The following is a 15,552-nucleotide window of genomic DNA, read 5'->3' as shown; positions in this document are numbered from 1 at the left end:
TGGTTAATATTAAAAGATGGAATGTGGTCAGACTAGTCTCTATTATTTTTCTATAAACACTGGGAGTGTGGAGACAGAAACCAACTGAGAAAAATACATTCCTGGTCATATACTTTTTTTCAGCACTTTTTTCAGCACACACAGATAGACTGTTACAGCATAATTAATTATATAATGTAATATTCAATTATGTACATAACGTTTTACATTTAAGATTATGTATGAAATATTGTGAAAATATAATAAATAAATACATTAAAAAAAATCATAATTTACTCACAAAAAGATAGATAAAAAAAGAAGATATTTTAAAGAATGTTTTAGATGTTCAACAGAAAAAAGTAAGTCATACAGGTTTAGAATGACATGATGGTGAGTAAATGACAGCATTTTCATTTTTGGGTGTACTATTACTTAAGGCGCAAACCGTGGATTCGGAAGTTGACAATGTTGATAAGCTAACAGCACACATACATTTTCGGTAAAATTACCACAGTTTGGAAACTTTGAACTATTTTTATAAGTTCAGCTATTGAAAGATTTTTCACTGAACTTGTTGCAGTGCTTTCTGAGATTGCCTTCTTCAGGCAGAATCATGTGATTCTGATGCCAAAAAAGTATCTTAAAGGTCAGCATAATTAAGTAAGCTACCTTTTTGAACAGTCTTTGCATCAGAAGTGTGCCTATGACACCTTAAAATGCTCCCTTTGTAGGCAGCACACTAGTTCTTGGAAGAATTTACTACAGAATCAAAGTCTCAACTAAAAGTAGTTAATGTAGCTAAAAGCTAATGTTGTTGAAATATATATAGTAGCTAATAAGCTAATTTTTCAGAAGCATGTCTGATTCTTTAGCTGCTCTGATTGAAACTATATCATGTTTAAAAAGATATTCGAAGAGCTTCAATGTAATTTGCTATTTTACTAGCTTGAAATGTTAAACAGTAGCTTGCCTGTAGTTTAGCTACCGATTGTAAATTGTAAGTAGTTTGTAACTCATATTGATCAGTCTCTACTTGGATATTGGTTGCAGAACTATTTGTGACTACAGTGTACAGAACATAAATACTTATTACAGCACAGAAACAGGTTACGTGTGAGCAGCAGCTGACTTATATAATACAGTATAAGAAGACTAAAAATTCAGTAGGCATGCATGACACCTCTTCTCATCAGTGATAATACGGTAATTGTTTTCAGAACAATTAATGCTGATTCATGTCTCATCTTTGTAAGCATCTGACACCACAACTCGGGATGGCTGGGTGAGGCAGAGAGAATGTTTTGTGAGTGTGCAAGATGTTTTAAAGGAGTGGCATGTTTAAACAAGAGTCTTCTATTGAAGATGGAGGGGTGTGTACTTAAACCATGTAGTTATGTGTATGTGTGAGAAACAACAAGAAAAGAGAAAGAGGGAGGAGTTGTAGGCGTGGTACTTAAAATTAGGCCATTATTTAAGGTACCACACACACACACACACGATTTCCCCATTAAAGTGCCCCTATTATGCTATTTTAAAGTTTCCTAATGTTGTTGTGGAGTCTCCTACAATAGGTTTACATGCATCAAAGGTAAAAAAAAGTTTAATTTTCTCACAACATACATTTGCACATCACCACATTTTCAATGATTCTCAAACGACTCGTCAGATGAATCAATCTCTCTAAGTCCCTCCTTTCCGCGAGCTACTCTGCTCTGATTGGCCAGACAGCTCAGTCTGTTGTGATTAGTTAACTGCGTACAGCGCGCGCGTCGAAAACAAAAATGCCCATTGCCATAACAACGTCAGCTCTGCGTGTCCTGAGGCTTCCTACACCATAAACTAAACACAGTAATGAACAATGACATTGATTTTACCATATCAATGCGAGCGCGATGATAAAACATTGGAGAAACTAGTTATTCAACCCGAACCTCCATCGCAAGGACGTCTTGACATTTCTCAGTGATACACTACATAGTTTGAGGTAAATTATGAGATGTTGCAACTGTAATTCCTCAGTATCAGCATTAACAAGTGCATGTCCATCAACAAACCGATTATTTTACTTGTAATAATTTATTTACCGAGTATTTTTTCTAATATATTGAAACTGTATCAATAACAGTACATGTATGCAATGTATACATAAGCTGAGCTCTAGCGTGAATGACTGATGTAACATAAACGTTGGTAAAACAAATCTTACTTCATGCTTAATCTTTCATTTTTAGTTAATAGTGCCCCACAACGGATTAGCAGAAGTATTTCAGTAAGACAGTAATAATGTGTGTTAACCAGTTAGCAGGAGACCTACACAATATAAAACTCAAAACTAAGTATTTTGAACACCATCTTTCAAGAGCAAGCGGTTTGCGAATCCTGCATTGCACTTCGAGATTTGAGAAGCAGTCGTCAGTAAAATAAAGGGAGCACAGCAAAAGTTTAGGATTATACTGCTGTGGTATCGTGGAAAAGATGAATTTTAACCACTGATTCTTCACATGCTCGTCCTTGGGCAGTGAAAAAAACTGGCTTTACCTTCACATTGTAGAGCACAGCATCTTCTCAACATGATGCTATCCAGTATCCACAGGAATCAGCTGCAGGTTTGAGGGGCTTTCAAGCTTCCCTGGTGTCTGCGCGTGCAATACGTGGGCGGGCAATATGCTAATGTTTCGTCTTGACGTCACAACGAAACGGCTTATGACTCGTTTGAAAAACGATTCATTTCATTGACTCAGAGTCGACTCTTACTGTTGAAAGACAATAACTTTATATATGGTGCACTTTCAGATTTAAAGCTTTGCAGGATATTTTCATTCACTTAGAGCTATGTTACACACTACATGAAAGGTATTTTTCAAAAATCCATAATAGGGGCCCTTTAACAGAACTATGAATAAGCTTTCTGGCCAGAGAGTGAAATATTAAATGGTTTTATTTATATTTTTAATATTTAAATACATTTTGACAAGACAATTTTCTTTTGATATTGGACACTTATCTTTTGGAGGACCATGTGATAGGTCTGTCTCTAGAGTCAGTGCTGGGCTCTGCTGATGAGGTCATAGGTGACCTGTGTGATGTCAAATGCTTGATGTGAACATTGGGAGGACAGCATAGTTTCTACTGAGATTTTTTGGGAAGGGCTGTAGATGATTCGAGCACGTTGAGACTCCACGTCCTCATCCGCCCAGCAGGGAGTGGGCATATCCGCAGAGTACAACAATGGAAACACACTAGCCATATAAACGCTCACAAACATCTGCTTTAACACATTGATATCCCTCTGCAATACACAAAAACAGAAAAACATTTTATGCAAACAGCATGAATAAACTTTTCATAATCCTAGTACTGTGGCATTCTCACACAAAATCACATACACCTTTACCTTATCAGATCTTCTCAGGTTACTTTCTGATTCGGTCCATGATTTCTGTAAAATCAGGTTCAAGTTTAAGACTTTTTATAACACCTACCCCATATTATACTCCCATGTAGGTGATGGTACAGTTTTGTCCCCAGAAGTTAATTTAATCTGAAAAAAATTCCTTTTGGTTCTCAACTGGAAAATCAAAAAAAATATGTATAAATAAAATCATTTAAATAAAATCATTTTATATTTACATTTATTTTAAATTACTATTAATAATTTAATATACTATTAGTATGTTAATTACTTACTATTATTGTTTTTAAATAATTTATATTTAATTCTTAATAATTAAAATAATTATTAGATTTAATGATAATACACATTTAATATTTAATTAATTTAATAATAATAATATAATATTTTAATAAATTTAAAAAATGCCAAAAAAAAGTTATTTAATGGTGGGGTTCAGGTTAGATTGTAGTAACTATACGTATATAAAAACGAAAATAAAAGGTTTATGTTTGAAATTAAAGTTTAGTAAATGCTAAGTAAACATGTGTTTATGTAACCAGACTCACCCTAAACGCATCCATCAGGTCTGGCTGATCTAGAACATCAGGGAAGGAGGCTAGAACTGAGCTGCAGATCAGATCTGTGATACACAGAACCAATCAAAAGTGATTTACATTCACTTTTACATTCGCATTTTCATTTCCTTGTGTGTTTTACATTTACATTTGCTTTCGTGCCAGACCGTTTCTTACCAAAGAAAGTGCATTTAGTGTTGTGATGTGACAGGAACCTTAAATACATATAGATACACATCAAGCACAAAGAAAAAATGTGTTTATGTGTGTGTTACCTGCATTACACATGGTGACTCTGTCAAGTAACAGAGCATCAGCGAGTATTTGCCTGTATGTTGCCAGGAGGCGCACTGTGGACAGACTTCCGACAATAGTGTCTGGCAGCAGACTTATAAAAAAACATTTAGGGAAACAAATATTTAGTTACAAGAACATAATTTCTTTTTCGTGAATATTTATGAAAAAACAATGTGGAATCCTACAGCTGGCAATAAAAATTCAAGTATACATACTACTGTTCAAACGTTTTGGATCAGCGCGATTAAAAGAAAATTAATGCATTCAATTGTTTAAAAGTGATAGTAGAGACATTTATAATGTTACAAATGATTTCTGTTTCAAATAAATGCTGTTCTTTTCTGATTATGGTTTCCACAAAAATATTAAGAAGCACAACTGCTTTCAACATTGATAATAATAAATGGTTCTTGAGCAGCAAATCAGCATATTAGAATGATTTCTGAAGAATCATGTGTCACTGAAGACTGGAGTAATAATTCAGCTTTGTCATCACAGGAATAAATTACATTTTTACAATGTATTAAAATAGAAAGTTATTAAATTAATATTTCATAACATTACTGTTTTACTGTATTTTCAATATAATAAATGCAAGAAAAAAAAGTCAGACTAGAACAAGAGACTTATTTCAAAAACATTTAAAAAAATTGTTCACACTTTAGATTAGGGTCCAATTCTCACTGTTATTAACTATGACCTTTGCCTCAAACTCCTAATTACTGCTTATTAGTAGTTAGTAAGGTAGCTGTTAAGTTAAGGTATTGGGTAGGATTAAATGACGTAGAACATGGTCATTCAGAATAAGGCATTAATATGTGCTTTATAAGTACTAATAAACAGCCAATGTCCTAATGATATAATTGCTAGTAAGCAACTTTAAGCAAGTGATTACGTAATAGTGACAACGTAAAGTGTTACCAAAAACTCTTCTGAACATTAATGTATACTCTGGTGCGAAGACATTCTTACTTTAGAAGCACTCTGCTGCGTGTGTTTACTGATTTGAGCTTAACAACAAGCTTTGGCATCTTCCTGGACAGCAACATCTGCTGAAACACACCAGTGGGATAACCTGAGGAGAGAACAGAAGAGAATGGCTTGTATGTGAGAGAGTATGAGTATTTTTGTGAGTGAAATTTACCTTTTTTGGTAGATGTGGTATCCATATCGGTGTCTCTCTCAAATGGTGTGCCACCATGAATAGTAAGCTCTTGTGTCCTGCACACATGCATATACTGTAGTTTGTGAGCAAGTATGTAAGGAAACAATAGAACTAATATGCATCAGTCAAATTGTAATAAGGGAATGTGTGCGTACCGTAAAGTAATGGGTGCTCCACTTTCATCAAACAGTTTAAGGAACGCCCAGCCACAGCTGAGGTCTCCTCTCTCCCCTGTGGACTGAAACAGAGCACATACACTTTGTACACCTGCAGAACCACTGAGAAAAACAGGACCCTCTTGTCGCTCCAAACCGGTATGACTTACTTTCTTCTGTGGAACAAAAATATGTTTTTTATAAACGTCTCAGAGTTTTTTTCCATACAATGAAAGTCAATGGGCTCACATGCTGTTTGGTTCCCAATGTTCTTCAAAATATATTCTTTTGTGTTCCGCAAAAGAAAGAAAGTAATTCAGGTTTGGAACAACATTTTTAATTTTTGGGTGAACTATCCCTTTAAAAAGGACCTATTATGCTTTTTACTTTAATACATTAAAAAAATAACTTTTTTAATGTATAATGTTGCTGTTTGGGTATGTAAAAGGTCTGCAAAGTTACAAAGCAAAAAGTCCACTCCAAAGGGAGATATTGTCTCTATCAGTAAGCACTGTTTCTAAACTCCCAGAACAACCTCAATTGTAGTCTTGAGTTTTCTTCCAGTAACATACACATCACAATATCCCTCATTTAAAGCTACAATATAAATTTTTTTTCACGGCTAGGGGTCACTAACCTCTTACAATAACAAAGGCGTATATTGATGACGCGGTGATAAGCGGAATCATGGAACTTACCATCATGCTGATCTAATATCATTCATGGATGAGTGAAAACATTCATGTTTTTTAACATGACTGTGGTATGAAGCAGGTCACGATTGCTAATGAGAGACAGATATCAGCACCACACGCGATTCCCGCGTAAATAAAGGAATGAGGACATTTAATTCTACATAACTACTCTCAAGTGCTGAATTACTACTCACACAGGTCAGTTTATTTGACGAATTTAACTTGTGAGGTAACGCAGCGCTGTTTCACTTGGGTGTGTTATAATGTTATTCAATGTGTTAGTTTGTTGGCTATTGGCTATATGAGACTAGCAGTAAGCTAGATCAACATTAGAATGACATACTGATCATATTCTAACATTTTATGTTGAACTATATAACAAAGCGGAAACCAGAGATAACGCAGATATTACGCCATTGACAGGCGACAAGTGACAAGGGACGGGCACTATTTAAAATTGTGAATCTCTCTGAATTTACAAATTCTTGGAACAATTTAGGAAAATTTAAGTCCATAATTGAAAGAAATATATAACACTGCAAGTGGTTTTTGGACATTTTGATACAAAATGTGTACATATTGTACCATTAAATAATTCCTTCCCAAGGCATACACACAAAAAAAAGGGACGAGGCCTGGCTGAGATGCACTAGAAGTGTGTTGAAACTCACTGTTGGGCCTGTCCCAAATTTGGGTGCCATTTGGGATAGAGCAGTTATCGTAAGGGTGTGACTTTCCAAAACACATTTGAAGAGGTTGACCAATCACAATATACAGGTCCAGCTGAGCACATAGTGTTTTTGGAAGGAGGGGCTTCATAGAGAGAGAAACTAAACAGAGCATTATTCCCAGACAAACTGGGAAAGAGGAAAAGGTGTTGCAATGAATGTAAAATATGTGAAAATTGTAAAAAGCATGAAAACCTATTCCAGTAGACTTCAAAATCAAGACTTTGTAAAAGGGTAAGGCCTCTTTAATAGACATCATTGTGTATGTTTATATAACTATATGAGAGGGTAGGAGAAAACAGTTATTTTGTCTTTCTGAGGTTAAATTAAGGCCATGTCCTCTGTGATCAGAGTTGGGTGGTACTGCCATATAATTGTTTAAATGATAAGATTTTTTTTGCAAGGAACTATTGCTTACATTTCTTATGTAGGTCACACCCAATTCAAACAGAATTCCAAGATCAGGAGATTCAGAGTCACAACGCAGGAAACAGTCTCCATCCAGTAGACAGGGAAGCATCCCAGTCATCTAAAATACACACATACAGGAAAAATACAGATTAAAAAAATATGACAAACTATTAGATTCCAGAACTGTATTTCAGATTATATTACCATTATAACAATTTGATTGTAAAGTTGAATTGATAAATGAACATGAATTTCAGAATGTTTTAGTATTTTGTTTGGCCCTCTTGTGCCTGCTGCCTTTAAGCTTGCATGAGCTTCACAAGTGTGTAAAACCTGATGATCATATTCTCATGCATTTAGTTCTTTGCTTACTGACCTAGATATAGTGCAAAACCGTAAATATGTCTTGTTAATTTTAAATTATAACATTTCTTTTTTTCGAAATGACAATATTAAAACCTTGTTTATTTTCGAATTTAAATAAGATATCAAATCCCAGATTTTTAATGTGGCCTCAGACGTTTGGCCATGTGTTTAAGTGTACTTTAGTCTTACCCGTGGAGAAAAACTCCATGTCTTTTGGCTCTTGAAGTTGTAAGTGGCTCTGACTGTGTGAATGTTACTCAAAATCTGACGAGAGAGAGAGAGAGAGAGAGAGAGAGAGAGAGAGTGAGAGAGTGAGAGAGTGAGAGAGAGAGTGAGAGAGAGAGAGAGAGAGAGAGAGAGAGAGAGAGAGAGAGACAAACGAAGGCACCATGTACACAGCGTTTCATATGACACCTGTTTACAATAAACATGGGGAAGACAAATGGGTTTTAATGCATATTTTTTAAAGGTACCTTTCGTGACACCCAAGGTCACATTGCAAGCAAAAATAATACAACAGTAAATAACAATAAACAATACAACACCACAGAAGCAGGTTACAAATACAAGCTCCATAAAGAATGTCATAAAAAGGCCTGAATAAAAAGTCTTGAGATGAGATTTAAAAGTATGGAGACTATCTTTATTGTGAATTTCAAGGGAGAGGAGGTCCATAAACAAGGGGCAGCATAACTAAAAGTTCTAGCTCCCATTGTGGTCAGGCATATACGTGGTAAGTCAAAAGAAATTGAAAGTGAAGATCTTACAGAGCACGAAAGGGGTGTAGATGTGAAGATCAGTAAGGTACGGAGGAGCAAGATTAAGAGCCTTGTATGCTAGAAGCATCATTTTAAAATCGATACAATACTTCACTGGAAGCCAGTGCATTTGCTGTAGAACTAGAGAAATGTACTCCATAGAAGCAGGTCTAGAAAGAACCAGTTCTGAACCAGTTGAAGTTTATCAAGGAATTTGGAAGGGAGACCAGTGAGGAGAGCATTACAGTAATCATTACACTTAGTAACCAGTGCATAAATAAGGAATGCAGTGCTATTCATTGTGAAAGAGGGACGAAGACTATTTATATTCATAAAGTATGCAGTACGTGTGATGTAATTAACATGAGCTTCAAAGGATAGAGTGCTATCGAGGATGGCACCCAGACTCTTATAACCTGCGGGGGAAGATTTTTTTTCTTTTGCGTTTTTAATAGCCACAGAAAAGCAATCAGATTTTGTCAGGATAGATTTTGTGCCTAAAAGGAGGATTTCAGCCAAACAGCTGCACAGAGAAGGTGGAGAAAAGGAACTTGAAGGCTTAGAAAAAAAGTTAGAGCTGGGTTTCATCGGTTTAGCAATGAAAATAGATACCATATTTCCTAAAAATATAACCAAGAGGAAGTAAACAATGAAAAAAAGGGCTCTAGACAGAACCCTGAGGAATTCCAATTGATTTTGACTTCAGATGATTTTAATTGGAAATTTTAAATTTGAACAAACTGTGTATGACCAGAGAGATATTGATTTAAAGACATGGGATGCCAGTAACCCTAACGGAAGCTAACCTGTCAAGGAAAATATTACAGTATGCGAGATGGTATCGAAGGCCACACTCAGATCAAGAACGACAAGTATGGTTAATAAACCAGCACCAGCTGCTAGCAACAGGTCGTTGGTGATTTTAACGAGCAGTCTCTGTGCTATGGTGGGGACAAAAGCCAGATTGAAATCGACTGTATGATTTTTTGTCCAAGAGATGATCATGGACCTGAGCTACAGCACACTTTTCCAAAATGTTAGAAATAAATGGCAAATTAGAAATCGGATACAAATTATCAAAATTGGATGGATCAGCCCCTGGTTTCTTAAATTTGGAGTAATAATAACATATTTAAGAGATGAAGGAAGAAGGCCAGAAACAAGTGAAGAATGAACAACTTTAGTGATTAAAGAAGACAAATATGGTATACAGGATTTATGGGTTTTGAATGTGCGTTAGAATTGTTCTGCTGTTTACAATGACTTAAGAGACTCATTCAGAAATGTCAAAGAAAAGATGAACTGTGCACAATGAACGTAGGACATTGCACAATAACATTCTACTTATTATCTATAGACATGCACCAAAACACTTCCTGGTCCTCTACTGAATACTTAAAATTTTTGACGATAAGTAATCAAATAGAATTCACATTCACAGTGCATAGAAAAAAATAAGTTGTGAAAGACAAATATTGTAGAGATACCAGGAATAAAATGATTAAATTGTTAACACTCAAGACTCAAATTTGCTGTCTAGTATTTTACACTCATACTTTTGGATTGCACCTGTTTTAATTCAGGCACCCCAGCCGTTAATGCCATGGTTCTTTATTATTCGTTTTTTGTTACAAATGGTCCACCCTAATTACCGTTCCACATGATTAACACACAATGTCAGAATCATTACTCAAGCTTTTCCACAAAACATTTGTATGTAAATATCTCTCTTTTAAGGTCAAAATGAGCAATCATCTTAGTTGTAGATCCACCAGTATGTATGTGTGTGTTACCTGGGTTCCATTAAATGCACAGAGCCGAACGTGCCTGCTAAGCACCTGTAACCCGACCCCAGGGGTTGGGATCATTCTACAGCTCCACAGGGTCAGGGTGAAACTCACTCTAGATGGGCGCCCGTGAACCTGGACAAACACACACTCACCTTATAAATGTATAATAATTTTAACAATAATAATGCATTGAATTTATATAGGACTTTCTCAACACTAAAAGAGCACTTAAAAAAACACTATAATTTTTATTTTTTTACTTCATATAATTAAATATATATTTTTAAGGCAAGACACCCCAAGTGAATAGGGTAAGTAATTTAACCAACACATATCACCACACTTCCCCGGTTGGTTGATTACATTATGAATTGCAAACATTTTTGTACTGAAATATTGTTTAAATATGCAAATAAGGCGGTTAAATATGTACTATGTTGCATAAATTTCCAGAACAGAAATCAGAACATTGGATAAGCAAGGTTCACAATTCTTGTTTCATTTTATTGTCATATTAGAGTTAATGGTTTTTACAGAGGGTATTTGGATATCTCATAATTTTTCACTCCATAAATCAGAAAATACTGTCAACAGCCAGAAAAAAAGAAAAATCACCACGGTTTTAGGAATGAAATGTTGTATGAAATCAGGCAAATGATATATGAACTAATCTGTCTGTAAAAATCGCAAGAACACAGATAGGAATAAAACTGTAAAGTTTGGTGTGAGTGCTAATGAAGTGGAGATTTCTGACTCAAAGCGCAATCAAATAATCACATAAAAGTGTATTATGGATGTTTTCCTTCCACTACAGTGAAACAACACTTTATAAACAGCCAAATAGCCCAAAAATCACAAAATTGTCAGTGCATGAAAAAATAATGTTTATGTGCCTGCGTCTTGCCTTAAATAAATGTTCATATTTTGTTATAAATAACATTTTTGTAAATGTAGCTAGTGTTTGCCTTGCAGTTAGGTACCTTGCCTGTGTCTGGGTCCATATGGAGATCTTGAAAGGAGAGTTGTGATTGGCTAAGCTTGGGCTGAATAAAGTGACTTGCTCTGTAAGATGTCCCTGCTCAACACAAACACACATGCAAACAGTACATGTATGATAGAAGTATAATATACTATTATAAAATCTGAATTCTTACCAGATGTTATAATGTGGTGTAAATCACACAAACTGCCTTCTGGTTAACTAAAAACTGTAAATTGCCATCTATCTATAGGTTTTGCAAAATATAGTGACAGATAGTGACCTTCTTCTAGGAGTCTGGAGAGATTGGAAGGTCTGAAGCCTGGAGGGATGGCACCCATCGCTGACAGCACATCAGTAGCATCTATCTGCAGAGACAACATACCAGCACACTTCAGTTTGTGTCTGTTAATACATATAATAATATATATAAAACATAAAGGTGGTATAAAACGGAGGATGCGATTTTTCTACCCCATTGTTACGTATCTGAGTGAAACGGCTTTTTGAACAAGAAAAAATGTAGGGCAGGACATTATTATTTTTTTTGTCCATTGGGAATTGATTGAATGATAGGTTGTCCCGCCCACGTCAACAAAGTAGGGAAGAGATGGGGAACGAGGTAAATGAATGTATGTTTTTAAATCTGTATGTAGGTATGTATATATACAGTTTATTTCTATATTTTTCATTCTTTCCCCTCTCTCTCCCCCCTCTTCTCATTTTTTCTGTCTCCTTCTTCAAACACTCTGCTTTACATATATACTTCAGCACATACAAGATCGAGGTAAACATGCACCTAGCACAACCTAGCACCTACACTTCACATCTAAAACCTACTTTTTTTTGTTTGTTTATTAATTTGTTTGTTTTCAGGTTTGTTTTGTATTAACAGTGCTGTCCTCCTATATTTTTGTCTTATGTCCTGTCCTACAAATAAAAGGAAAAGAGAAAATAGAGGAGATGTCATTGTAAGAGGAGGGAAAGTTATTTTGATTAAAGATTACGAAGGCAGTTTAAGGCACAATAATGAAAAAATGATGTGCATAGATAAATTATTTATAAATAATACTGCAATATTCCATAAAAAAAGATTAGTACATTTTGATTTCACTGTGAATTTAAGGATATAATTATCCAAATAGAATATACCTCAGTAACAGCCTTCCGGACTGTGTTCCAATTGGATGTTTTGCTAGTTGGAAAAGAGACAGAATTTACTCTTTAGATCTTTACTAAAGAAACTTTATTTTAACTTAAACTTGTGTTTAATTAATTTCAACTGAAATAAATTATGAACTATATTCACTGCACTTTAATAAAGAAAAAAAAAGCTTAACAAAATTGTGAGAACAATGCTGCTCTCTAGTGGAGAGAGAGGGGATATTACCTGGACTTTATGTCAGACTCCTCCTGTTCCAACTCACTCTCCTCCTCATCTTCATTCTCTCTCTCACTATCCTTCTGAGAAGACTGAGAGTTCAAATACATCTGCAGTGCAGATGTAATTCATCAATGTTAATTATCTAAACACTGGTCTGGTTTATTTTGTATTTTTATAAAAGTGCACAACCTGCACCAATCCATAATTGTTCTGGAATATGATTCAGACAACGTAAAAGTATAATATAATATTATATAAATACTTTAAATGCATAATGTGAACATCTCAATCAAGTCGGTAATAAAACATTACCATACACTGACAAGAAATCAGTGTTTACACAAGATCTGAAATGCGGTTTTTCCTCTAATCTTGTTTCCACATTTATACTAAATAAACTGACAAAACGCTGATCTGAAAAGCAAAACTGATTAAATATGATACCTCATCAAGCTTTTGAAGAGTGCTTAATTGTACATCTCTCAATCATTATTGCATCGCATTGGATTGATCATAAAATGATCATTTAAATGCATGGATGATTTTATTTAAATACATTCTTACTAAGACATATTATTGGGAGGTATATAGTTACAACTGAAATTCATATTCATTTCATGGAAGTACTTACAGAAATCTAATTGATTTACATTACAATCCATCAGAATTTAATCTTACCTTTCGGCCATACAAATGTCAGCAGCTGCACCAAATTGCACATTTTTGCTTCTTAATATTATTATTTTTTCCTTGTTGAGTATGAGCTCCACATTCTCCTGAATAATACTACAAGAGTCATAAATGTCTGATGTATCAAATATGACTCAACAAAAAACACAAATGTAAACTTTTTTAAAGATTTTCTTTGGTCTGTAAGTTCAATAAACTGATCCTTTTCAAAATATTTGATTTTTCTGACAGGCTGTATTTTTCTTAACCTGTAAAGGGTTAAACCATGTATGGCATTTCCTAACACTAAAAAACACTGTTTATGGCCTATATGTGTATGCCCACTGTTTATATGACCTTACACACTATCAAGCATACTCACTGAGTATTTGTGATATTATACAGACCTTGAGGAAGGTTTTAGGCACCAGGCCCTTTTGGCCATTTGAGTTCTGAGCCAGCCACCATCCATCCTTATTCTTAGAGAGAACTTTCAAAACATCTCCTTTCTGACACAACACACAAACAAATATTTCTCAATGCAAGAAAATAACTATTTAAATTTAAGCATTTAATAACTAAAATAAGATGCATAGATGATTACCTGTATGCTGAGGTCCCCTTCCTCCTCTCCTGTAAATCCACTAAGAGCAACATAGGAAACCGTTTCCTGTCCTGTGGCAGTTTGACCGATATCTGCATCCTCGTCATCACTGTCAGCATCATCATCATCTTCATAATCATCATTGGCTTCTTCCTCTTCTGTATCTTCATCTTCAGAGCTCTCATCTTTTTCATCACTATTTTCCTCATCGCTCTTCTGTTCTGTCTGGGAAGAACTAGGTCCGGCTATCCTACGGCCAGGAAACAAAGACACCAGTACTGTTGTATATCTAAGGTATATCTAAAAATGGTTCAATGGTTTGCGTAATAGAATGCAAAAAAAGGCTGTAAACTCTGTTAGAATTAATTTATGAGGTTACTTACTCATCCTGAGGTTGCAGCTGAAGAGCTAGAGACTGTAGACGCTCACGCAATTTCAACAAACGCTTCTCCTCGTCCCTCTTACACTGGTCATAGTTCCCCACTGGAGCTGGCTCGTCTGCCTACACACATGAAAAATGATATATACTGATACAATTCATTTAAGATGTATTGAAAATACAAGTACACAGACATAAAGATTTACTTTAGATAATTTCTTCAGAGTCTTCGTAATTTCCTCCACTGCGCGCTTTAACTCTTTGCACCTGGAATGCAAACAACATTATAAATCACCTTGGGTATATGCAAAACAATATAGAACTCAAGTACGCATTATTCAACCTGTTTCATGTAGTAGACTTTCAAAAACAAAACAGATGGAAGTCTTCTGTACCTCTCAAAGGTCTCATTCCAATCTGACGGATCAGATTGAGCAGCCTGCTGTACCAAATCATCCACCTGCAGGATAGAATAGAATAGAGATATAATGTAAAAATCTAATGCGCACCAGCTAACGAAAAAACGTTCGCTCCGTTCAGTTCAACCTTTCTCTTGATGTCATCCGTATCTCTTTGGACCGTCTGAAGTGGTCCTCTCTTTTTTGGAGGCATCTTCTATTCGTCTTCAACACAATACGACAGCAGGTTTGACGCAAATGGCATTTTAAATGCGAGATTTAAAGAAACGTCCCACTCGTGCTCAGGTTTACTGAAACAAAACCCAATGGCGACGCCATCACAGACGCTCCGGATAAGTTGCTAAGATACTTTACGTGACGTTGTTATTACCTCATCACTGCGCGCGTGAGAAGACGTCTGCGAATTTCATTTTGAAACTTATTTTATCTGGTAAATTTCACATGACTTGTCTAAATCACGTTTTAATGTTTTTATAACTGAGTCCTTTAAATATATGTAAGCAACAAGGTACGAGGGGCTGTGCTGTGTCGTGAATAAGTCACGGCTGAAGGGCGTTGTTAGGCACGACCATAGACTGTAAAAAAAGGCACGACGCGAAGCGAAGTTTAGAGATTTATTTTAAAAATAAATCGAAATGTAGTATTTACTAAAAAGTTAAATTTAATTGAAGAGTAATAATTTGAATTGTTGTCATTCATTTTATGTTGTATCTTAAAGCCTCGATTCTATAGGCCTACAGCTGTGTTTTGTAGGCTTTTTTGCCTACAAGTTAAGTTAAATAGGAGACTTTGTTTGAAATGA

General features: G+C 35.2%; 1 protein-coding gene across 1 annotated transcript; it reads right to left on the bottom strand.

Moving 5' to 3' along the window:
- Positions 1-2,902: 2,902 nt before the first annotated feature.
- Positions 2,903-15,286, bottom strand: nphp1 (nephronophthisis 1). Its single transcript, XM_077239417.1, has 20 exons — positions 14,878-15,286; positions 14,727-14,791; positions 14,538-14,598; positions 14,336-14,454; positions 13,953-14,202; positions 13,756-13,857; positions 12,686-12,786; positions 12,448-12,490; positions 11,579-11,663; positions 11,297-11,391; positions 10,320-10,448; positions 7,958-8,032; positions 7,410-7,520; positions 5,569-5,651; positions 5,393-5,469; positions 5,221-5,323; positions 4,227-4,339; positions 3,943-4,016; positions 3,377-3,421; positions 2,903-3,271 (listed from the first exon to the last, which is right to left on the bottom strand). The coding sequence occupies exons 1-20, from the start codon at positions 14,941-14,943 to the stop codon at positions 3,023-3,025; spliced, it is 2,046 nt and encodes a 681-aa protein (XP_077095532.1). The 5' UTR covers positions 14,944-15,286; the 3' UTR covers positions 2,903-3,022.
- Positions 15,287-15,552: the final 266 nt, after the last annotated feature.

The sequence above is a fragment of the Siphateles boraxobius genome, unplaced genomic scaffold (assembly GCF_051911475.1).
Source record: "Siphateles boraxobius isolate OS27281-9 unplaced genomic scaffold, OSU_SipBor_1 22, whole genome shotgun sequence".
NCBI classification, from domain to species: domain Eukaryota; kingdom Metazoa; phylum Chordata; class Actinopteri; order Cypriniformes; family Leuciscidae; genus Siphateles; species Siphateles boraxobius.
The sequence above is the reverse complement of the archived record's forward strand: the minus strand, read 5'-3'. Positions and strand labels throughout refer to the sequence as shown.

Bases quoted from the DNA above. Each gene is read 5' to 3' on its own strand.
- nphp1 (XM_077239417.1), bottom strand. From the start codon at position 14,943: ATGCCTCCAAAAAAGAGAGGACCACTTCAGACGGTCCAAAGAGATACG. The intron at 12,787-13,755 runs GTCTGTATAATA...TCTGCACTGCAG, and splicing joins TGCCTAAAACCTTCCTCAAG to ATGTATTTGAACTCTCAGTC. The intron at 3,272-3,376 runs GTAAAGGTGTAT...TGTGTATTGCAG, and splicing joins ACCTGAGAAGATCTGATAAG to AGGGATATCAATGTGTTAAA.